Raw genomic sequence first — 26,151 nt, 5'->3', positions numbered from 1 at the left:
TAATACGGGACTCAGCATGTCCCAATATGGGACCTCCGAGTATTATAAGGGACAGGTGGCAGCCCTACCTTAACTGATATTGCAATTAAATGTCTTTAAAATTAATGATTGACTGCACAGTATTTAATGTATTAAGAGTTATTTTATGCCCTAGACTGCCTAGAGCAATTCACTACCTCTCAGTAGCCTTTGGAAGAATACAAGAAATGAGATGGCATTAAATGTTACACAAACAGTAACATAAAGCTTAGTAATATGCTGAGTATGACAAACAATTAATAAACGATTATCCTGATCTCAAAGTATTTTTCAGACCTATATGAGGATAAATTTAGATCCGCCGATTCCTATGATTGCCTTCATGCGGGAACACGCCCGTGCTGACATTAGGAGAAAAAGCAAACTCCATACATTGATTTCCAGGAGTGCAATTAGAACCACCCAACATATGGCATGTGGCTACATTGTTACACACAGAGCATTGGGATTGCACATTGTGTAATATTGCATCGGGGATAAGTCTGTATGTTGCTAGCATACATTTAGTTGGGGTCGGTTGGTGAGTGCGTTAACTTTGGGGTTGTTTAGACAATAAAATGTCCCCCTGTCAGTTACTGTAATATCCACCAATTCTCTAACCTTTACTCCTGCTCAGTGTTCATTATGGGCTATTTGAAGATGCTACTTAGCATCACTATGTGTCTTCGAATGGCAGGATGAAACCAGACCACCCAGAGGAAACCCACAGCACACGGGCGAACCCCGCAAATGTCAGACACAGAATGCAGGGGGGATTTGTACCCCCAGTCCTGGAGGAATGATGCAACAATAATCTCCACTGAGCCACCCCCAGTACTTTCATACTGTCACCAAAAAGTATGTGAAGCATAACTTGCTAACTCTATAACTTTGATAATCATTATACAACTTCCACAGTGTTTTCAATAACATGTTTATACAGTATAATATATAAAACTATTATTGAAATTGTGAATTTTATATATTTTATATATTATGTGTGTGTGTGTGTGTGTGTGTGTGTGTGGTGTGTGTGCATGGGCGTAAATTACGGGGGGGATGGGGGGGTTGTAGCAAAACCAGCTAATACAACCCCCCTAATAACTGTTTCCCTCGTAATGGGTGGAGACCTCAACCCCCCCCAATGTTCCACCCAAAGTTATGCCCTTGTGTGTGTGTGTGTGTGTGCATGTATGTGTATATATAGAGACAGAGTGTGTCCTTCATATAGACTCAAGTCTCCAGCATTTAAATACATGTGCAAAGATTTCTGATATATGCACTCCTACTTTTCAGTCTCTCTCGCTTTTTTCACAAATAATCCTTTGCCACTTCTGCAAACAACTAAAATTGCTTCCACGATGTTCAACTGTAATCCCAGAATGAACACAGAAAGATTGCCAATACATAATTCTCCACCTGTTATAACATACTTAATCATGTGGGAAATTCTGAGTAATAGATTTGGAAAACCTAGAGTGGTTAGTGGGTGAAAAGATGGTCTTTGTATGCAAATTTAATACTGGTGGGTTCTCATTAGTCAATACATAGACCAACTGGCAATGGAAATATGCAGTAGTTTGTAAACTACTTGAAACCCATGTCTTTCTTCTAAGGAAAAAAAGTTGTTCAGATTAATTCACTTTTAAAAGCCTAACAAGAGAAATGCATTGATTGCAGGACACAGAAGAATTTATTTTGATGTAATTCATTTTGGAAACAAGAGTGCAGGAGCTGCATTAAAATGCATTATTTGCAACTTCACTGCTTTGTCTGAAACTGAAATACACATCTAGGCTGTATAATTATTATCTTTGAATATGTTTTTTAATATGCATTTAAAAAGGGAGAAAAACAACATTTTGGCTGTGTGTTGCATAAATATGAGTTTCTTGACTGCAAAAATGTAAATTCTGAGATCAAATGAAGGGAACAGATGGACAGTACAGTGCACTGTAGTGAACAGACGGGCAGGTAAAAATCAGAACATTAAAACTTACCTCATTGACAAATACCCAGTGACTGTCTTTGGAGGCCAAATTGGTTTCAACAGCCTAGAAAGAGAGAGAACCCTGTCAATTCATTAGTAACAATGACTTGTGAAATACCACTGGCAGGAAGTTCGAAGGCAAATTCATAAACAGTGATATAGCATAATTAAAATAATAAACAAACATGCACACAGATACATACATCCATACATACTGTAGAGCATGATACATTTTCTTTCCTAGCATGAAAGAATTGTATAAACTTCTCCTCCCTTCAGCACAAGGCTTGTTCTTTTTTGCCGGCCAATATAATGAGACAGACGGAAGTGACTAGCAAGAAGGACTGCTTCAGCAGTTAGGAGTACTCAAAGCATTTAAATCTGCGGGGACCACTTTCCAGCACAGCAGGTAGCCACACTGTGTATTCAGGGGGTCCATTCTGGCCCCATTTAGAAATATTAGGGTAAAGCTAACACAGTTTCACTGTTATGAATGGTAGCAACATCTATTTATGCAGCAGTTGTCTACAGATAAGGTCAAACCAAAGAGCTAGTTATTGAAGCAGCAGGAAACTCCAAAGGAAGAATACAGAGTTAAAAGTGGTCTCTAAGCAGCGACCAGAGGGTCCTTCAGCTGCTGCACAGAGCCTTTCCCATCTGCTTTGCTGCGCAGTTTCACTGTCCCTTACCATAGGGTATGCAGTGAATCCAAGACTTTACAAAACCATTGGCAAGTACTGCAAAACTAATGAGACTTCTGCATTAATATAATGAGTTACGTCTTATTCGCCCTCTCTAAACTTATTTATTAATCATTTCCCAAAAGTTAACCTCACGCTATAAAGACATTACGGATGTTTACCACAAATGTTTTTGATGATCACCATGTGACATTATCAGTATTTCCCATATAGAATACCTTAAATGTCTGATACATGTATATCTATTACACACATTTCATTATATGTGAAAAATGCTAAAAAAAAAAAAAACTATCGATCTGTTTGTCTCTCTGTCTGTCTATCGATCTGTCTCTCTGTCTGTCTGTCTGTCTGTCTGTCTGTCTCTCTGTCTGTCTAGCACGGCTTCCCCCAGCATTTCCCACAATTATACCATGGATTGGCGGCAGGGAAGGCAGAGCCTCACCAATGAACTCCAATGAACATAACTTTTACAAAAAGTATAATAATAATAATAATAATACAATAAAACTAAGACGTTTTCCATTGAACTGTTATAAATGTAATTTCTGTATGATTCCAATCATTCCTAGTATCTACGGTACTGTGGAAAAACAAATGTCATCACATTTTTAGAACTTTGGCAAGTATTGCTTCTCGTAACATGCCTACCGAAGTCACCTACTCTCTTCTACTCTACTTAGACATGCTGAGTGCAACCAAATGTATAATTGGGGGGGGGGGGGGCGCTATGAGAAACTGAAAATAAATAGGAAGTAAAAAGAGCAGATCTGTTGGGAGGGTTCGTAAAAAGAAGAAATACTTAACATGTATTTTGTGGGGCACAGATTGTTTTTTTCTCAATATTAAGCACGAATGGTTTCGGCCATGTATATGTACGTATACATAATTCTGTAATGCCAGCTCAAATTAACGTTAACATTACTTCTGGCTAAGGAAATATTCATCCAATACAATATTTTTTTCTGAGAGAGCCGCAGTTTATTTTTAATTGTGAATCCATAAAAATATTACTAATACAATTTTGTATACAAATAACAGCATGAGGCAAAGAAAGCGTGACACATGAAACCCTCAAACATCACGGGTCTCTGCTGACCCCTTTAAATGCTGGTGCCTTGTTAGTTGGTGACAACACCTGTGACTGGGGTAGGCAGACGCTGCAGGATGCCACAAGGGAGGTGCTTAATGGCCTGGTTTAGAGCACCTGCAAGAGTCTGTCTGGGAAGACAGTGAGCCATAGAAATTCCTTATGGGCCTGACAGCCATTAACGTTCTGCGGATTACGAACCCACCGGGGCCCTGTTCGCATTTGACAAGTACAGGGTTGGGGGGGTGGGAAATGAACCACCGACGCTCTCATTGTGAAGCTACATTTCTAGCCACAGAGCCACTCCTTATTTTTAAGTCTTTTTTTTGTATATCATCATTATTATTATTACTACTACTACTACTACTGTACTACTACTGCTACTACTATGTATAGTAGCAACAATTAAATAATATAATTTAGAATTAGAATGTTATATTTGTAAAATATTGTAATTAATAGGCTATTCATTATTACTATCATCATCATCATCATCTTCTAGCCACCTTCAAAAGCCATTATTATCGTTGTGATGGTATCATTGATAGACTAGAATATGGCTTGTTTCCCCCATCACTGAGATAAGTTGGAAGAAGGATGGATGAATGTCGGGTTCCATTCTAAGGTAAGGATATTCTACACTTGAGTAATAGTGTATATCACTTATCCCAGCACATTTACACCTATTGGACCATCATTGGTGATGTTATTGAAAATGTCATAGCTTGTGATGGATTTGGGTTTTGGCTTGAGTCTAATGCTCTGCCAGCCTTATTGGAGTTTGTGCTGTTCAGTTCATCTTTCAATCAAAGCGTCAGCCATTTTTTAAACAGATTCCAAGCCTTTACAATAGCTATCCAAAAAAAAATGTATGTACTGTACAGAGGGCACAGCAGCTTTATTATCATGTCAATTAATCGTGTCGGTCCGTGTTTAAAAATTAGAACCAGATTTCAAAAGTCCTTTTTGCAGCATAATATGTAATAAAATGTATCTAAATTAAGCATTGACATTCATAATGAAGCTCTGACAGTTATGTTGGCCTAAGTTAAAGGTCTGAGCATGTCGATGATGTGATTGGGATGTCTACGTCTAGCACAGTAACTGCAGGACCCCTGAGCTTCTATGAAATTTTTGTTCCCATTTTGATGCAAGGCTCCATCTGCCATGCAGCTATTTATCAATATATGCCAAAAGCAACCATACATACAGTAGTAAATTAAAACAGACCCCCCCCCCCTCCATTAATGAGGAGAGTAAACCCAGAAATGTACCTCACTGCAAAAGTATGATTCATGTAGATTTATGCTCTTCCGTGGTAGCGTCTCATGCAGTAACTACATTCTTTGTGCTAAGGACTCGCAGTTCATTGATATACTTGCAAATAACTTGCACAAACAGCGTATTTTTGAAACCACTGCAAGCAATCCAGAGCATCACCTGTTCAATATTCATTTTATAAAAGTTTAATAACTAAAACTTAACATTAATCGCTTGCATTATATACTAATAATATATATATTATTAGTCTGCGTTTCCAACAAGAAAGGATATGAATAGCAATATTAACATGTCATCTCATATCTGTGACCCTGATGTGGATGGGCAGTTAGATGACAGATGAGTGGATAGATGGATCGATATAATCTCAGAAACTATTTCATGTGCATGTATGTATGATTCATGAAGTGGGATGTTGTATATGATTAAACTCTAAAAGGAATCCATTTACATAAGAGAGTGTCAGCACTCATTTTGCTCATTTTTTCAACCAACACTGTTGGTACACCTTTCCTTATTTCACCACAAACTCTCAATATATGTGGCATGTAACCATGGTAACATATCCTCCACCGACACGTCCAGGATGCAGCCCCAATACAAATTGGTACGCACAAAGGTGTACGAGAAATATGTTTTTATTACAGGGGTGTTAGCACTGACCTAATACTAGGAATACAGGAAATATTATATTCCTTCAAAGGTCTGACCTAAAGAGGATTAGCACCACTTCTGCATGGACCTATAGTGTTTAAATTTAAACTAATAAAAACCATGCCTAGAATTTCTTATCCATTGTGTATATTTGCCATACATTATTAATGCTTTGAGAATGCTTTAAGTATGACTACAATGGTTTTCCTGACAGTGTTCCTAGATGAATGACAGAGCTGTAGGTCTGTGTTGATAAATCATTTCAGAATACAGATGCTTAGTTCCTGAAGCCATTCTATGAACCGGATCATTTCCTCATGCTTCAACCACGCCCTTTGCAACAACAAAGTTCTTTTGCTTCTTTGTTGTAATTTGCAGTTATCAATTTTTCAGTCATGTTATAGACTCTGCATTTCTAGATTATCTATCTATCTATCTATCTATCTATCTATCTATCTATGGGATAACAGAACTTCAACTCAGTCTCTCAAATAAAATATAAAAAATAAAATACTTGGAATACAACAGATTCTAACTTTTGTCCCCCATGCTGCACCTTCCTTCAGCTATACTGCCTTTCCCAGCCTGTTTCCAATGTTGTAACACCCTCATCACAGAGCTCTGCATTCTTTTAAGTACAGGATTACATTTTCAGGGAGGCAAACACAAACACTCATGAAGCATATACACAAAGAATAATTTTGTGTGTTTCACCGCGCAGTTGCTGAAGAAACCTGCTGGTGTTGTATTTTTAAACCCGTAACTCCCCATTTTACAGCCAGCAGAGTGGGAGGTAAAATCTTCACCCCGGAGATTTACATGCCGTAGGTATCTTAAAATGCTTCATCCATCTTCAATCTTGGGGAATTCCATGGTGCGTTATTCAAATATTTCTCTATAGCCATGTTACTTATATTCAGACTTATTGGTCAAAAGTTTTACAAGTTTCTGCAACCCCCAGAGCCAATTTCCTGTTACATCTTGCATCGGAAATTCAATGTGCTTGTGACAACTTATGGAACGAGAGAAACTCGGTGGGTGTTGGAAGCAGCAGAAGAAAAGTGTGTCATACTCTGCCAGCTACTTACGTTGGCAAACTCTGCAGCACACAAAGTGCATAGACTTAAATAGTTTAACATTCTAATTATTTCATTATTTAACTTAACACCTATCATCTCTGGGAATTGATGCTAAAGCAAGACGCTTTTAACATCTTCAGTATGTTAATTAGAGGATAATCCGCAATCAAAAAGAAATCCATATGAAATAAAATACAAAATAATTACTAAGCATGACACAGTCTGGAATTAGTTCTCTTCAACAGTCCTAAATCATGACAGTAGATCCATTGATAATCTTAGATAAAATTTGCGAAACTTAATGGTGTAAGAGAAAAAAATATTATTTAAATTGTTTGATTGTGGCTTTTGAGATTATTATTTATTTAGAGAAATCTATGATTATAGTGATAGTTTGATTAAAATAAAGTTCAAACAGACCTGAACATACACAGAAATGTTTGGAAAAATACATAAAAGCTTCATTGAAGTGAAAACCGTTTGTTTTTTAATTTAAAAATAATTATTTTGACGTAAATATTTTGTTCTACAGTTTTGTAATTGCATTTCAAAATGTGAGTGAATGACATTCTCTCAAAGACCTTCCATTTCTGTCACTACAACAGTCTCTGATCAACAAAGTATCTCTATTAAACAAGAGGAAAAAATGCAAAGCACATTTGTTTATGAAAGAAAACAGCTAAAATAAAGATGAGGAAAAATGAAAAAGTAGGCAAGCAAGGAAAATAAAAATAAATGCAATAAAGTGAATTACATACAGCCTTCTTCCGTAACTGCTTATTCAGTAAAAGGTCGTGGGGGCTGGACCCTACCTCAGAAAGCACTCCGCCTGAGGTGCCCTGCTTGGGATGCCAGTTCATTGCAGGGCACATACTCACAAGCACTGGCAACCGAGTCAAATTTGGACGACTGGAGGAAACCAGCGTGATTAGAGGAAACCCCCACAAATGCAGAAAGAGCATGCACACTCCAGAGACGCAGAGTTGCTTCAAGGAATTGAACCCAGATCAGTGTGGGTGTGAGGCCACAGCACTACATACTGTGCCCCTGTGCCATTATGGAGACAGCATATGGCCAAAAATGAAAGTAGGCATTTTAGTAGTTATTCTCAGTATGAGTGCAGAAAAGTCTAGAGGCAGTGCATGCATGCAACTGGTGATGTCAGTTTTTCCATGAGGTGCGATGGGAAAATTTGGGTAGTTTTTAGTCCTCCAGTATATGGGAATACTTACTTATTATATGACTGTCAACTGATTGGTTATATCAAGGCACTATGGGTTGAATCTCCTATGCATTTATCAGCTCATTTTTGACCACTGGCCAAAGGGCGATTTTTGCTGTATAAGCCGATACCAATAGCTGGTTGACTCAATTGGTGCATCTCCAATTATTAGAACTCGGAACACCTTATTGCCAGCATGCAGAAACATACCAGAACTGGTTGTGGTTCGGTGCCAGACATGAAGTACAGGACAATATTATAAGACACTTAGCAGAAACACTTGTGCAATATAGACAAATCCAAAGAAACAACAGAGATTACAAATTCACAGGAAGAGTTTGCAAAAGAGTACAGTAGAAATGACTGCAAAGTTAGATTAACTGAATTTTAACTGAGAATTTACTGAATATGCCATTGCATTATATAATTTTACTTGCTCCAGAATAAAGCAGCCATTATTTGCATTGCATTTTCATACCAGGCATTTATATAAAAACAGCACCCTGCAAAACAACAGCATGGTATCAAATGAAACCGCAGCAGCAGATATCACACCAAATTCAAAATTTACGTTTGTCAGCCACATCTGTTGCCTCATGATTTTATAATCGGTTTATTTTTGTGGCAATTTAATTGTAAACAAGCAAACATTTTACTTATGTTATTTTTTATATAAATTCATGGTTGAAGACTAATGACTGAAGGCGTATGTGAAATATGAGTGTGTGAATGTCTAAATTATGAATAATGATATAGCAGATGTTTGAAGGTGGCATTTTCACCAGTGCGATGCACCATAGCCTCCAGCACAGGGAGCGTCATTCTGTCTTTGTGGAGTTAGCACGCTGTCCAAAGACGTGCATTTCGGCTAATTGGCGTGTTTGTGTGTGTGGGGGAGAGAGCATATGCATATTACACTGGGGGTACCACATGTCCCCACAATGTGATAAAAACCTGTTTTTTTGACTTTTTGAGGACCACCTTTTCAGTCCCCAGAAGGGGAAAACTCAATTTTATAAAAATCTGTGACTGCAATCAAAAAACTAAAAATCAAGAGTCTTGCATTTTGTTGGGTTTTGTATGGTTAAGGTTAATTAGGGGTTAAGGTTGTTATGCTGAGATTAGGGTTTTTCCCACAGAAATTAAAGGATGGTCCCCACAATGATATGGATACAAACGTGTGTGTATTTGTGTGTCTGTGTGTGTGTGTTTGCATGTCCCCTGTAATGGACTGGCATTCTGCCTGAAATTGGCCTGCGGCCTCTGCCTGACCCTGACTGGGAATAGTGGTTGGAATATGGATGGGGATTTGTGGTTTGTGAAACGGTCCAGTATAACAAATCCACCCCCCCACCACCACCCACACCATGTCCCATCATAATGAAATTCAATGGGGAGCGATATAGAAAATGGGCTGTCAATCCAAACAGTTCAGAGATAAAGAAACATATATCCATGCTGGGTATAAGCATTTCTATCCACAGCATGATTCTAAAAAAATCGCTGCAGTGAAAATTCACAAGTCCTATTATACTTTTGTATGAATTAGATAGTATAATTTAGTGAATAGCAGAACTGACAAAAGAGAATTATTTTAGTCATTTGAGGCAAATTCAACAAAATTTCTGATGTTTTAAAAAAATTATAAAAGCTTGTCAATGACCCCTAATGCCTATAATGGGTGACATACTATATGACAAAAACAAAAAAATTCAGATTATAAAGAGAGAATTACCAGGTCTGATAAACATTAGAGTCTCGGTGCATTATATGACAACGGCTGCATCAGTGCAAACTCTCGTCTGTTTCGTCTATCTAAAAGCCGACTATGCACAATATAAGGCATCTATAGAAGAAATCTGGGAATCTCTAGAACAGTCAATATCATAAAAAAAAATAAAAAAACATCCCTAAAAATTCTATGTGGTTTTATGATAAGTAAAAAATAAAAAATACTAAAAAATAGTATGGGAAAAATAGGTATTAGGTAAGTGACTGTGTTCATATGTTATGTGTTGACTTTTTGTGAGGGCAGCAGTACCGACCTGTTACCTGGCTCTCTACGGTTGGGGGTTAAGGTCCTTCCCCTGTTTGTGTAAACTCACTGAGCACTTTATTAGGAACACCTGTACGCCTGCACATCCATGCAATTATCTAATTCATCTAATCAGCCAATCATGTGGCAGCAGCTCAATACATAAAGTCATGCAGATATAGGTCAGGTGCTTCAGTTAATGTTCACATCAAACAACAGAATGGGGGGAAAAAATATATCAGTGATTCTGACTGTGGCAAAATTGTTGGTGCCAGACCGACTGGTTTGAGTATTTATATAACTGCTAATCTCATGGAATTTTCACATACAACAATCTCTAGAATTTACTCAGAATGGTGCAAAAATTACAAAAAGATAATAATAAAATAAAAAAAACTTTCAGCAAGCAGCAGTTCTGCAGACTGAAACTCCTTGTTGATGAGACTGGTCAGAGGAGAATGGCCCGGCTGACAGAAAGCCCAGGGTATCTCAGATATCCACTCTGAACAACGGTGGTGGCATAAACCATCTGACAATGCACAACATGCTGAACCTTGAGGAGAACAGCAGAAGACCATATCAGGTTCTATTCGTGTCAGGCAAGGTCTGAAATCTTGATTTCTGCTGAGACACACAAGGTGGGCTCAAAATTTGATGTCAAATCACATGAATCCATGGACCCAACCTGCCTTTGTGTCAACAACTGCTGATGATGGTGGCAGCGTAATCATATGGGGAATGTTGGTTTTGGGCCAGTTAATACCAGTCGATCATCGCTGGAACGTCACAGTCTATCTGCGTATTTGTTTCTGACCATGTGCATCTCTACATAGCCAATACCCATCTTCTAATGCCTGCTTTCAGCATGATAATGCAACACGTCACAAAGTCTTTTTTTTTTTTTCGTAAAAATGACAATGACTTCAGTGTTCAGTGGCCTTGCCAGTCGCTGGATCTGGATCCACCAGAACACCTACGGGATGTGGCAGAACGGGAGATTCACAGCAGGGATGTGCAGCTGACAATTCTGCAGAAATTCTGTGGTGCAATTATGTCAGCATGGAATCTTGAAGGAACGATTCCAAACACTGTGGAATTCGTGCCACAATATTTTGAGAGCAAAGAGAGGCTCTACTCAGTATTAATACAGTATTGCTGAAGTGCTCAGCGAGACGGGTCAGCACCTCATCCCGGGTAACTCCGTGCCTTGTACTCTGGCCTCTAGGATAGGCTGTGACTGTATATAGGACAAGTGGGCATAGAAAATGGATGGATAGACATCAATTTTTTTGTCTATGATTAGAAATTTCCAATATTTCTTATCTATAGAACAAATCAGGAACCGCCCATGACACTAATATGCAGCAGAATATGAAAGGTAAAGCCATTCAATAAGATGTGTACCCATTTATTTTAAAATGTCTTTCAAAGTAAAAGCAAGTAAGCCTCATACTAAATCAACATGACATATCAAATAAACACTGAAAATTACCTTTGCTGGTTGGGAAACGCACTGATGAAACAATATGAGTAGAAAAAAAATAATAAGTATGTCCTGGAAGCACCTACCCTCAACAGCAAAGGAACTGACAAGACGTTTCGAGTGGGAGTGTTTTGAAGACATCAAATGCAATTAAAATGCAATTAGAAGCACCCAAGGGAATTATCTCCACCTCACTCATCTCCTCACTAGTCTCTCGCCACAGGCTAGATGGTTTCTAGGCCTCCGAGGGAGCATCGGCTGACCTGCTGGAAAGAGGCCAGTGTTTATAATATCTTGTGTCCTTTTACTCTTTTCCTCTGAAACATCTCAGTCATATCAGTACAGAGTAATAATGAGTTTAGCTGGATACGTCTCACTGCTATGATGTATAAGGCCATAAATGTCCCAGTGCAGCAACATTCATGGGGAAGGATCTGGATCTCTGTTGCTTACACCCCTTTTAATGGAAGAAATGAAAAATGATTATTTTTACTAATATTATACACTAAAGCAACACTCCCATTCTGTAATTGATATTGCTTATCTAGGCATGCTGTGCTTCCTGGATTAGGCTGCAAACTAACCCCATGATCCTGCACTGGACTACCGGGTTGTAGATGGATATATGGTTGGATAGATGTCAATTTCGTAGCTGCATCCAGGAACTGAATGATAAAAGAAAATGAATGAGAGACTAATACAATTAAAGGCCGAGGCCCCCTGTCACATCAACCCCCCCCCCCCCTTTTACATATTCGCAGGCCCCAGAATCTTCCAGGGTGTTCATGCCCCACCAAGGCCCCGTAATGCAGGTACAGAGGAGTTCTTTGCTTTCTGCACATCCCATCTACCTCCATTCGAGAGACAGACAAACGTGTCCATATATAAGGCAGCAGGGTCTGCCAGTGGTCGGTGCCCCTGAAGCGCTAACCCACTGAGCTGTACACCACACCTGAAAAAAGTAAAGGTGCTTTCAGTAGTATGTTAATATTACTAAAGGTATATACTGTAGTAGTATTAGTAATATGCAGGCATATTTATGTCAGTGCTGCAAAGAGCAATAGCAGATGTCCAAATATATTTTATCTCCACTCTTATTTGTTATTGTGTCCATAATTTTCGAGATTAAAGTGACTGGAACGCTGACAGCTTGTGCCGTACCAGAGGAATGAAATCCAGGAAAATATTATCACTACATGCTGTGAGATAATTAGCCTGAGAGGCACACTCAGAACCATTAGCATAACTTTGAGATGCAATTAACGAGACACAAAGTATTAAAAGTGACTTTTATACCAAATATCTGTTTTATGACTGACTCCGAAGCTCACAGCAGACTTTGAAGGTTGTATCACATTGGATTTCCTCACAGAAAAGGTAAAGGGACTCGGAGAGGGGATCTCCCTTCAAACTGCTTCTATACCTTTTGCTTCAGCCCTAATAGCCACTATTATGAGTCTGGTGTAGGGGTCAGCACCCTGCCTAAATGTAATGCTCAGACACATCGCGTCGTTTGGAACGTCAATATTCAGGAGGTGCCGTTTTCCCAGAGGCCAACACAGTTATTTTTGCCTCACACACAAATCCATTTATTTTATTCAACCTGTGTGTGTGCACTTAGAGTTGATCTATGTGAATTAGCCACATTATGTATAAACTGTTCCATGTACTTTCTACATTTATCCCATATTGATTTGCTCACGCTAATGAGACCAACTTGCTTATGTCGCTCAAGCCTTTGAAACAAACCTCTATGGAGGTCATGTAATATATTCCATGAAACATTCTCATCATTAAAATGGTGATATGTATGTTTAAAACACCAAAGAAAGTCAGAGTGGTGAAGAGGAAGCACCCCATTGGGTTGCCGGCAGTGGAGAGGTATTTAACATACCGCTGCCTTGAAGGTCTGCTTGTTGGCCACACAGTGACTAAAGTTAGCATATAACCCACTTGCTAATCTTCACCAGTGTTGTCTATTTAATCTGAGCAACCGCAAGTGCAACCACCGCGAAAACATGCCACCCCATGCATTGTGTTGGAAAATTAACATCTGTAGTTGGTAAGAAGCCTGTGAATTTTGCCTCCACCCTGCCTTGTCTGGAGAATGTCAATAATTACTGTATTTCCTGTAATTTCTGCATCTTCTCCGCGATACACAGCAATGGTTTAATTAGCTGAAAACCTCAAGACAACTTGAGCATGAGCATGATTTTTGAATAAAAATGCGGTTTCCTCTACTAACAGGTAGGCTCAGCACGGAGATATAAATTTCAATACTAAATTCATCATCGATACCATTGCATCATTGTTCAGAGAATATTAAAGAGTACCAAATATTAGGCAGATGAATAGCCTGATGAGAGAATTTAGACTTTTATATAGAATTCATATATACATATTATCATATTCATATACAAGTCATATACAGAATTCAGAATCATAACAGTCAGGCTGCAACATTGCTACTCATAAAATGGCCATATTTACACTTGAATTTTGTTTATATGTGTGTGTGTGTGTGTGTGGGTTTGCATATTTTAACCTAATTAAAAGAAAATAAAATTAGACACCTTAATAAATGGCAAGCACTTAAAACTACAGATTTATATAAAGCAGATCAATCTTCAAAAGCTTAAGAGTTAATAACTATACTGTTCAGTTCTGATTCTGCTGGGGTCATCGTGTTTGCAGCTACTTCGGAACATGTCCGTTTAGATAATGCATCTTGTACAGTATCTTTCCCAATACAACTATCCATCAAATCCCCAGGGAACAGATGTAAAATATTTCCCAAGATATGAACTGATGCATCACAGTGCCATTTTGAGAGTGCAGTTTCTAATAATGGTTTAGCTGACACTAGTGAACAGGCTGACAGATGAACAAATGACTAATATATTTCTCTCATACATTCTGGCCTTTTATTCTACATTGCAAAACAGTCTAATAGGGAACCAGAATAGCAATGAGACATTTTCCCTAAACTACATGAACTGCGATTAATGTAAAAACACTTTTGTCCCCCGGAGTAGCACCAAAAAATGATTTCATGATGTTGTAGATCATGAAAATAATATAAGAAAATTATAACTATAATAAATCGAACACATTAAAATTTTTAATCCGATAACTGTTTTACAGACATCTTTTCTATTGCTAGCACTGCTCCATTTTCTATATAAATGTAGCCTGACCTAAATAGTATATTGACTGTCCTCTTCAGCCGTTGATCATATAAAAGGATAGCAGTCAGTTTATTATTGTGAAAACCTGCACATTTGTTTCGCTCAGTGTTACTTAGATTGCAATAGCAATTTCCCTGTCAAAATTAAAGTGAGTAGGCGATGCGGAATTAAGCATGCATATGAGTAACAGCATAATATAGGATATTCATTATGAATGTGTATTCATTTATATCGATGCTTGCATTTAAAAACAAATCCTCATTTGATAAACGTTTCAGTAAACACTCTTCATTATAATTGTATAGTGTTTCTTGCTAAAAATAGATGAACGATATAGAGGCCAGCAACATGCCCTTGAAAAAGAATGACACAGCATAGTGTGAGGTGGACAGCTCAGGGCTCTGCGCCTTTCACAGAGCTGCCATGAGGATGAGCCAAGAAAGGGGTGGGGGGGGTGGGTGCCTGTGGGTGATCCTCTCTCTGTCCTGCAGGTGTCACTGTTGACTCCTGCCTGTAACCAGCAACAGTGTTCCGCTTTGCAAGTGAACTAAAATCACATAAATTTCAAAATGATATATATTTAGGGCTAGAACTATTAATTAATACTCGAGTCAACATTTTACAATTTTCAGATACTTCATGTTACATTAATTGAAATGCACGCTCTATGTTGACACCGCATATAACACATTTTGTAAAATCATGAATCACCGCACAAAACAGATGCACTATATGGACAAGAGTATTGGGACACCTGGCCATTATACCTACAGGAACTTTTATGACATCACATTCTAAATCCAATAGGATCAATAGGGAGTTTAGCTGCTATAACAACTGCCACTCTTCTGGAAAGATTTCGGAGTGTGTCTTTGTGAATTTTTGCCCATTCACCCAGAAGAGCATTTGTGAGGTCAGTCACTGATGTTGGATGTGAAGCCCTGGCTCACAATTTCCATTCAAGTTCAACCCAAAGGTGTTTGTTGGGGTTGAGGTCAGGGCTCTGTGCGGGCCAGTCAAGTTCTTCCACACTAAACTCACCCAACCATGTCTTTATGGACCCTGCTTTGTGCACTGGAACACAGTCATGCTGCAACAGAAAAGGGCCTTCCCCAAACTGTTCCCAGAAAGCCAAAAGCACAGAATTATCCAAAATGTCTTGGTATGCTGAAGCATTAAGAGTTCCCTTCACTGGAACTAACCCCTGGAAAAAAAACTCATACCATTATCCCTCCTCCACCAAACTTTACACTTGGCACAGTGGCAGTTAACATTCTCCTGGCATGTGCCAAACCCAGATTCATGTATCAGACTGCCAGACAGAGAAACATGATTCATCACTCCAGAGAACACGTTTCCACTGCTCCAGTGTCTAGTGGGAGTGCTTTACTCCACTCCATCCAATGCTTGGCCTTGTGCATGCTGATGTGAGGCCTGCGGGCAGCTGCTGGCCATGGGATCCCATTCCTTGTGCTGGGGTTAATGCCAGAGGAAGTTTGGAACTCTGCAGTTATTGAGTCAACAGAGCTTTGGCGACTTATGCACGCTATATGTCTCAGCACTCAGCAGCCCCGTTCTGTTACTATACTTGGTCTGCCACTTTGTCACTGAGTTTCTGTTGCTCCTAAATGCTTCCTCTTTGCAATAATACCACTTACAGTTGACCACGGAATATCTAACATGGAAGAAATTTCATGGACTGACTTATTACAAAGGTGCATTCCTATGACAGCACCACACTTGAATTCACTGAGCTCTTTAGAATGACCCATTCATTTATGAATGCTTTTAAACCTGACAGATTGGCTAAGTGCTTGATTTTATACACCTGTGGCAATGGGTCTGAATGGAACACCTGAATTCAAAGATTAAGAGGCGTGTCCCAGTACTTACGGAGTGTCCTAATACCATATGGAATATTTTCATTTCCACGCAGGAATGCATAATTTTAATGTGCAACTTCATGATCAACCAGCTATGTTTAGAACTGCTCATATGAAAAATCACATCGCAATGCTGATGCGCTTGTACTTTTTGTGAACTTTAGCGCAAAAGTTAGAAAAGCCTTCTACGCCCAACATGGAATCACATACAATAACTTACAGACAGATTTATTTATGAAAGACCTTTACTTTTAAAAAGATATTTATTTGGTTAATAGCAACGATTTGTCACTTTAAATGCCTGCCAGAAACAACCTTTCGATTCTTAATTAACAACGGATAAATGTTAAGACATCATGGATTATCCATTATTTAGCAAAACAATTTGAATTAATGTGCAACACCACATATGAGCATTAACCACAAGACTACACTGGATAAGCAGTATAAGAAAAAATTAAATAGATGGATTATGATTTTTTTGCACAACAATTAAACATCAGTCATGGTTTACAGGAAGAGCTCTCCCTGTCGAAAAGGGAAATAGAATTATTTATTAGTACCACTGCATATTAAACTTATGACAAAGGCAAAACAAACAAGAAAAAGGTGAAATGCCATTAATTTAGATTCCTGTGTTTCACTGTATATCAGCACCTGTACAAGCCGGCAAGGTCAGTCGTCATTAGCCGGCATTACAAAGAAAAGGAGTCCAAAACTAGCTCTCTGTGAGCCATATGAAATGTAGATTGGCTGGAAAAAGATAGAGCCAGGATGGATGTGTTGGAGAAATAGGCAAATGGGGCAATAGAAGGCAAGAAGATGGGATGATGAAATGTCAGACAATGATAATTACCCCTTAGGAGCCTTTATTAGAAGAGGGCATAGTGAGGAGAAAAGAACTGAGGAAATACGTAATAAAGAGAGAGGGTAGGGCAAGGATATCCCAGGTCAAGGAGTTACTATAAGGAGGACTTGCTTGCGGACAAAGAAGAAACCCTGTGACAACATGGGGGAGAACATGCAAACTCCAAACAAATGGAATCATGGCAGAAACTCAAACTCACGTCCCAGAGGTGTGTACTGTAGCACCCCCATGCCGCCCCCAATACAATACCATTTTTTATTGGTATTAATTTATAACACACTGCCTGGCCAAAAAAAAAATGTCACCGCTTGAATTTAAATCAGTAGGTACTTAAAAGCCAATGATAGCATCTTTATTAAAGCTTAGCAACGTTATGCAGCGATAAGGTGAGGTCAGCTGAGTACCTGAATCTACTGAATGGCCAGGTTATCCCATTAATGGATTTTTTCTTACCTAAAGGCATGGACATATTCCGGGATGATAATGCCAAGTTTCATAGGGCTCTAACTGTTAAAAGGTGGTTTAAGGAGCGCAAGGAATCATTTTCACACGTGAATTGGGCAGCACAGAGTTTTGACCTTAACTCCATTGAAAGTCTTTGAGATGAGATGTGGAAGACTTTACGGAGTGGCTCAACTCACCCATCATGAATACAAAATCTTGACAAGAAATTAATGCAAATCTCGATGGAAAAAGAAATAAAATAAATGTTGAGATGCTGCATAAGCACATTGGAAACAATGCATTAACGAATGTGCACCACAATCAAAGTTAAAGGTGGTCCAACAAAATATTAAACTGTGTGGCTTTTTTTTGGCCAGGCAGTGTATATTATACTTATTGATGTTTACTTGGCTAAGAAGCTATGTTTTCATCTGATAAATTCCATTAAAAACTGCTTCAGAACAAGCTTAAACTTTCAACAAAGTATTTGTAGCCTCTTCAGAATTATTTGTCTTCCCCCAGAATGTGCTAAAGACAATAACAAATTCACATCTTTACTCATATTTTGCAATGTCTATAACCTTGCAAAGCAATGCTTCCAGATAAATACTGGCTATAGAAGTATCTAGGACGTCACTGTCATAGTTTACAATACATGTTGTAACTGTTGCTTGTGACACAGTTATTCTTTGAATCTGCAGGGAAGTCAACACAATAATATGCATCTTCCCCAAGAAGGGAAAAAAAAACATTGAAATCAATGCAATCAATGTCCGGGACACTCATTTGCATTCCGAATCCACCCAACGGACCTTCAATCGTTTTTAATCACTGCAGCAACAGTTTTCTTGGTACTTTAAATTCCACTCTGAAAACAAGCGGTGGACATGCTTAATTATTCTTGGCTCCTCTCATTAGCTCTCTGGGATTATGGGGGAGGGTTTGATGGCAGTGACAGATTGGGGTAAAGGTAAAGGGCGGAGCTCCATGAAGAGCTTGTGTGCTTACGGCTCATTCTCTTAGCCGGAGTGATGAGTCGAGATAAATAAACAAGCGGAAACAGGCAGCTCCGGTTCGGAATGCTTCAGTGATGATCGGGCAGTGCGGATACCAGGATGGCCCTTGGCATTCAAGGAGCGATCTCACTTCTCTGTGAAGACCATTGATTTAATGCATTATACATGAATGCCAGTTGCATTAGTATCACTGTAAGGTGTCCTTATGAACACATACTCCAAAAATGGAAATCCTGAATCCCAAGGCTGGCCTTGGGTGTTCTGGCGCCCTAGGCGAGATGGGCGCCCCCCCCCCCCCCCCCCGTACACCCCCCAAGGCAGAAGAAAACAAAATGTAACAGTTAATTTATACTAAAAACATTTCAGGAGCACAGGCTATCTGGTTGTTAACTTGCTTGCTGGTGTCTGTTTCACAAGAAAAGTAGTGAAATATTATAACTAGTGTAAATAACTGTAATGTTCACAGAATGCCGCCAATGGAATTTCTTGTGATTTTTCTTCTCCTTGCTGTTTTGCGCATCCCATCAATAATAATCAAATGAATTGTACTGTATATGTGATGCTTGCTCTGCATGGGTGTGATTCAGTAATGGAAGGTAAGAGGATAAATAACCATCAACATTTCCCTGATGAAGGGATGAATGAGGAGCAGCATATTGTATGATATGGAGGTTTCAGTCCTTTCCTTCAGTGACAGAAATCCTAAGTAATCACTCATCACCAATGCAAGTATAACAATGTTCTAAGCTAAGAAAATTAACATGACAAGAGTTAAGGTGCTGTCTGCAAATCTGGCTCTCATTATATGTCTTGTACATCTCAGGTTCTTTTGTAATTCTACCCAAAATAAACTCACAATCTGGTTGAAAAATAGAACAACAGTGTACATAGTGCTTTACCTGACTTATGATAACAAATGTATTTCTATATGTGGGAAAACTGGCTCGGTTTCAGGACAGAATGCTGTGAAAAGGGGAGCTTGAGATAAAGGACCGAAGCTTGATATTTTCCCTTTGCAGGGCAAATGAGATAGAGGAAGGTGGACACGACGAGTTAATGTACAACTGTAAAAGGAGGAAAAGAAAAAAAGCTCTTCAAAGACAGTGTGGAACTGTAACTCCAACAAGTGGAACCTCGAGAACAGATGATCAGCAGAAAATCACTCTGCTCCAAACTCGTTAAAAACAAAAGACTACACGCTCATATATACTGTGAGACTGGATAAGCAATTATGAATAATGTATAATGGGGTATCTACTCATAGAAGTAGAGGAATGGAACCGGGAATGAGTGGGAGATATTTATGTAGACAGTGACACTTGATAGCCTCATTCACAGGCACTCATATATACAGTACAGCACATGAACACAACCACGGATGTGAATATGTAGTGACATACCTAGACATCATTACATCAAGATATGAAATAATGTCAGTTTATGAAACAGTATTGTACTTAGTGTTTTGTATTCTTATAAAGAATATACTTGGGAAAATAAAGGAATGCCACTCCATTTCGTACCAAACAAAGACACTGTGAGCATAGATTTGGGTATTTACATGTCTGCTGTGGGACTACTGTGTGTGTTTAGGGGAACAGGGGGTCTTAGGGCTGATTTGGTCAATACCAGTCCTGAAACCAAACCCCCGCCTTTGAAACACCTATGTGACAGAGGAATTAGAATCCCAATGAGCCTACCTGCATGTCTGTGGACTGCGGGAGGAAATCGGAGTCCATGTGCCACGTGTGAAACGTGATGCACGCCCCACCCACGCAGAGCCAGGGCCCGATACAGAAGCCCAACCCCAAGGTACAAGCCAACTGAACCACCCACTGAGCCAGAGTGTCACCCGTACCGCTAACCGCGTGCTACATTTCCAGAAGAGTGCTTCCAAAATGCTCCTGTTTACAACACATACCATATGTTTAGAATTTTTTTTCTAAATAAGTAAACACATTTAATAAATCCTCACACAAATATTTAACATTGTGCCATGTGAAAGTAGAGCAAGTAAACAGATGTCCATGGATAGAACTCCTCATTAAGAGAGGTGATCATCTTCCCCTCTTATTCCAATAACAAAAAAAGTGACACATATTAAAATGTTCTGCAGAAATGTCCTTTCTTCATTTGCTTATTTCCTTATTGTGTCAACAGTAAAAGAATACTCATAAGAATAGACCAATTTTACATAAGTATACAGCCTCTCCCCAGGTTACAGTGGGGTTAAGTTCCGATCATAACTGAAAAGTCTTAAGAAAAGGATGTTTAAATTAAATACATTTTGTGGGCAATCCTACTGATAGATCCCTAGATTTAGATTTAATTAAAATCCCAGTAGATTTTATTTAATTAATTAATAACAAATACACAGACTTGCTAGATGACCCCTGAGGTTTGTAATTACATCTTTGTGGGGACTCTCTATTCATTTCTATGGGGAAAACTCTAATCCCAAAATGACAACCTTAACCCCTACCCAGTCCTATCCTGACCAAAGTAAGTACTGTAACCAAACCAAATATGAGACTTTTGGCATTTTTAGTTTTATGACTGCATTCACGGATCATTGTGGGGACCTGAAAAATGGTCCCGACAATGTCAACATAACAAGTTTTTATCACATTGTGGGGGATATTTGGTCCCCACAATGTAATATAAACATAATCCACACACACACACACCACCCTACTGAAATCATTCTCACAATGAGTTTCCCCTGACCCCTCCTTATGTGCTTTCCCTTCCCACACTGGCCAGAAGATGACTAACAAGATCTGCATTCCCCCAATCCTACTCAGTAGGAGCCTGTCTCTGTGTCTTTGTCATCCATCATCACCTCGGTCATCATGCCCATCGCAGCAGCCATTTTACGTCCTCGATGACCGAGCACAGAGAGAGGCACCTTCTAGTGTGGGACAGGAAACATATCAGTAAAACTGGATAAACATAAAAGGATGAGAAATGCTGACTTAATATCCTATTCCGTTCAGGTAGCACTAAGAAAAAGTAAAGTTGCTGCAACAATGTGAATGATTTCTGAGTAGATATCATCATAAAAACAAAACCTTGATCGAGATCATTATAGAATATTTTAGTGCTGACATGACTGCATTTATAATGACTACATTTCCAAACATACAAAAATGTAAATATTAACTAGCTAGAGGTAATATCTCATTCATTGGCCTAATCAAACTTAATTTTTTTGACAACCAAACAGCTACAGTGCAATAGCTATCAGGTAATATTCTTCATTAACTCACTTGTGTTTACAAAGCACTCAGACAAAAGGGGTATTTGCACTGCTATCTGGTCAAACTGCTTCAGTCAAGAATTAAGCTCTGAGAGCCTTATAGATCACGATGCACTCAAAATTAATAACACTTTGTAGCCATATTATTGTGGACGATAGATCTTTTTGCTGTATAAACCTCTGCGTAGGTTTATACAGTCAAGAATGCCAAGAAAAATGCTGTGTTTGAAATGCCCTCAGTACAAACATCATTAATAACTCTTTTCAGCCTGAAAGACATATATATTACTAAGTAGAAATGCCATGAAAAAACTAAAAAGCTAAAAAATTGAAAAACTATAACATTTTCCTGTTCTATGTAAATTTATTAAGAAATGATTGTGATATATTTTATTTATCTTTGTCAGTGTTCGCTTTTCCCATTTTATCTTTTGTGGGACAAACTGTGACAATCTGTGACAGATTTTGTCCCTGTGCCATACCAAGAGCCATGAAAGGCAGATCTTATTATTGTTAATGGGTGTATTGACACCGCGTGACAGTTTTAGAACAAAAATTTGCATATCACTAAATTTCAATTTCCTTTGTCCAAACAGTATTGCATGTACACACAATTTACTTCAGAATACTGTCCAAATGCATTTGGCCAATATGGCCGCATTGGGAGGAAACATTATTATTTTATTATGGTATTATAAAAGTCCATAAATCATCTTATCTTTGCTCTGGTACAGGTTTTCCAGTGGGTTTTAAAGTTAATAGTTCCGAATAAAAAGCAATATGTGCCTTCACCGGTATTTTAAGTTTTCTGCAGTTTCATGGGAGATTCCTCACAGATACAGAGACCCAAGTTACCGTATCATATATTTATAACATGATATGATATATGATATGAGATATGATTTAAATGCACTTGAAAGGAACATCAAATGACCAAAATCATGTTACACACATCTACAGTAGCTAAGTGCAATAGATTGACTTCTGCAGAAGAGCAGGATCAACACATATTCATGCATCAAATTTGCTTATGAAATGCATTACACCTATTGTGCGAGAGCGATCGCCGTGGGAACAGTTAACAACCTGCTTCACCGGATCAGCACCACGCAGCGGGACAGCGGTCGCTGTGGGTCAGTCGCTGCAGGACAGCTAGCAGGAAACGTGCTCAGACCGTACCAGCTGGCTTGCCTGAGCAATCAGCGACGCAGCAGGAAGAGGGATAAAAAAGGATCTGAAATCCCTGGGGTACTCCGTTCCAGCCGCTTCCCTCGACTACTTAGTCCATCGCTTCCCCTCGCCAAGAGCCGATAGTCCCCCTCTTGCAGCCCGAATCCCTGTGCTACCCAGTGTCACCAAGGGGGATTCTGCATCTCCTGGCATTTTCAGCTGTACGTTTTTTTTTTTGTTCTGACATGGTTTTTAACACCAAATTCGACTCCCCTGTCTTTCCCTCCTGCTACACTATACACATAAACTTTCCTAATTAAGATTTACAACCTCAACATTTTAATTATTGTTAAAATACTGCTGATTAACACAAACAAGTTTTAATCAGTATTTGCACGCAGTCTCTATTTATTAAGCGTGCTCTAACTTGCTGTCATGATGCTTTTATTATTATGCTGAGTACACATTCAGTGATTCTCGCAATGCTACATATACAGTTGGGTTTACACACACGGCTCCTGCACTCACACAGTCACTCTGACTTATTGTGCTCATGCATATACTACACAATTGCATGTTGCATGTATGCATAAACCATCCATATAAACTGTATCCAAACACTCTCCTCTCCCTGCGGGAATGGTGTAGCTCGGCGGGTCAGCAGACTATCTCCATGCCCAGGAAAGGTGTGGATTCAGGCCCCATGAGTGGCTGAGTAAATATTACTGTGGGGCCCTTGAGGAGGGTCCTTAACCTCAATGGCCCCAGGGATGCTGGTTGGTCCTTCTCTTTCTCCCCAAGGTTTCCTCACTTCTGTGGTGATTTAGACAAAAGTGTCTGCCAAATGTATACACTTATATGAATAAATGTATTGGGACACCAGCCTGTCCAACATCTCACTGTGAGTCAAAGAGCATTGATATGAAGCTGGCTAACCCTTAGTTGCTCAAATAGCCCGTACTCTTCAGGGAAGGCTTTCCATTAGATACTGGGACATTGTTGGTGGGATGTGCTGCCATTCAGGTTGGGTATTGGTGTTGGGCAATCAGGTCCCTTTCTGTGAGCTTGTGTCGCTATCACTTTGCAGCTGAACTTGCTGCCAGATGTTTCCACTTCACAATCACTTCACTAGCAGTTGATCAGGGCAGCTCTAGTACGACCGAAACGTGGAGATCCAACTTGTCGGAAAAGTGTACAGTGGTGTCCAATGACGATGCCAGGTTGACTAACCTCTTCGGTGTGACCATCCATTCTGCTGCCATTGTTTGATGCTGGAGATTAAATGACTGTGTGCTTAACTGTTCACCTGCATGTCAGCGTCGGCTGTGGCTTATGTGGGCAATTCCTGTAATTACTATGGTTGCCCCAGTACTTCTGTCCATATATATATATCGTGTATGTGCTAATGTAACGGATGGGACAGCAAACAGAGCCATATGACATAAGTACAGTATGGAGGGGAGGAGTAAGGAAGGTATTTATTTTTGGTGCTGGAGTGTAGACTGGGTTCAGTAGCATATGGACATGCACAGGCGTTGGGATGTGGGAGGGGCTACAGGACAGTGTGGGCTAAAGCATGAGGGTCTAGTTACATAGACTGGATAGAAGAGAATCCACTATCTTATAGTTTGTAACAAGGCATAGGTGATTTTCTGGGAGGAAACTATGCTCTTTCTAAACCCAACCTGCCCCCCATGCTCATAAATCCTGTTTTTTGTTGTTTTCAAGAATGTAGCAAGCTGGATTTGTACTTCTTCTTTCAACCACTGGGGGCAGGTTTTAGGTCTGTGCTTCCTTTGAGCAAAATAATAATAACAACAATAACAACAACATGGAGGAACAGTATAATTGTAAAAGTTTAGAAAAAGTTAAATAACATTACTATGTTCCTTTGCATTCACTACTTTCTTTTTTTGATCATGACAAATTGACTAAACCAGGAGTTGGTTCGAAGTATTGCTATATGTCATAAACAAATCTTTTAAAATGTTATCTTCAAAAAGATAGATTTTTTTTTTTTAAACAAACGGTTGCATGCTGTACATGCTCTCCAATTGGACTAGACTATTTACCTGCATAGTTTATCTATTGGAGCAAATCCATCACATCTATTACTACTGCTAACAATATGCCAACAGACTAAGTAATGCTGAAATGGGAAAATGATTTCTGCTATACTGGCAGTTAGATAATTCTAAATTATCCATAGTTGGTGACTGTGTGTGGATGTGTTTGTGTGTTTATGTGTGCCCTCTGTTTTACTGGTGGTCTGTCTATGACAGGGGTGGGCAATCTTATCCGCAAAGGGTCAGTGTGTATGCAGGTTTTGGGATGACCTTCAGGATAAGATTGCCCACCCCTGGTCTATGATATACCCCTGCCTTGTGGTCTACGCTGCCTGGGATTGGCTCAAAGGCCAGTTCCATCCATGTGTGAGAGAAGTATAGGAAGATGGGTACACCGGTGGACAGGAGGGGGCATACAGGGTCTGGTGGAGAACTTTGTTACATGGCGTAAGTTGAACCATCTGCAGCTGAACACCTCCAAGACCAAGGTGGTGGACTCTGCCTGAAACCGGTCTCAGCTGAGGGGGGTCGATGTGGAGATGGTCAGGGCCTATAAGTTCCTTAGGCTGAAGTTGAAACATAGACTAGACTGATCAGCCAACACTGGCACATAGAACCAGGCAGAACCGGCTCAATTTCCTGAGGAGGCTGAGATCCTTCAACATCTGCACGAAGCTCTTGCTCATCTTCCACCAATCTGTTGT

General features: G+C 39.3%; 1 protein-coding gene across 5 annotated transcripts in view; it reads right to left on the bottom strand.

The window, feature by feature from the left end:
- Nucleotides 1-26,151, bottom strand: part of LOC111858991 (glutamate receptor ionotropic, delta-1-like) — a 183,776-nt gene that overhangs the window by 32,972 nt on the left and 124,653 nt on the right. For all 5 annotated transcript variants that reach the window (XM_023841267.2, XM_023841275.2, XM_072709584.1 and 2 more), the window contains one exon: nucleotides 2,019-2,072. In XM_023841267.2, coding sequence (XP_023697035.2) covers nucleotides 2,019-2,072 — 54 coding nt within the window. The remainder of the gene's footprint in view (nucleotides 1-2,018; nucleotides 2,073-26,151) is intronic.

The sequence above is a fragment of the Paramormyrops kingsleyae genome, chromosome 3 (genome assembly GCF_048594095.1).
Source record: "Paramormyrops kingsleyae isolate MSU_618 chromosome 3, PKINGS_0.4, whole genome shotgun sequence".
In the NCBI taxonomy this organism is placed as follows: domain Eukaryota; kingdom Metazoa; phylum Chordata; class Actinopteri; order Osteoglossiformes; family Mormyridae; genus Paramormyrops; species Paramormyrops kingsleyae.
Note: the sequence above shows the minus strand (reverse complement) of the source record. Positions and strands in the feature narration are given on the sequence as shown.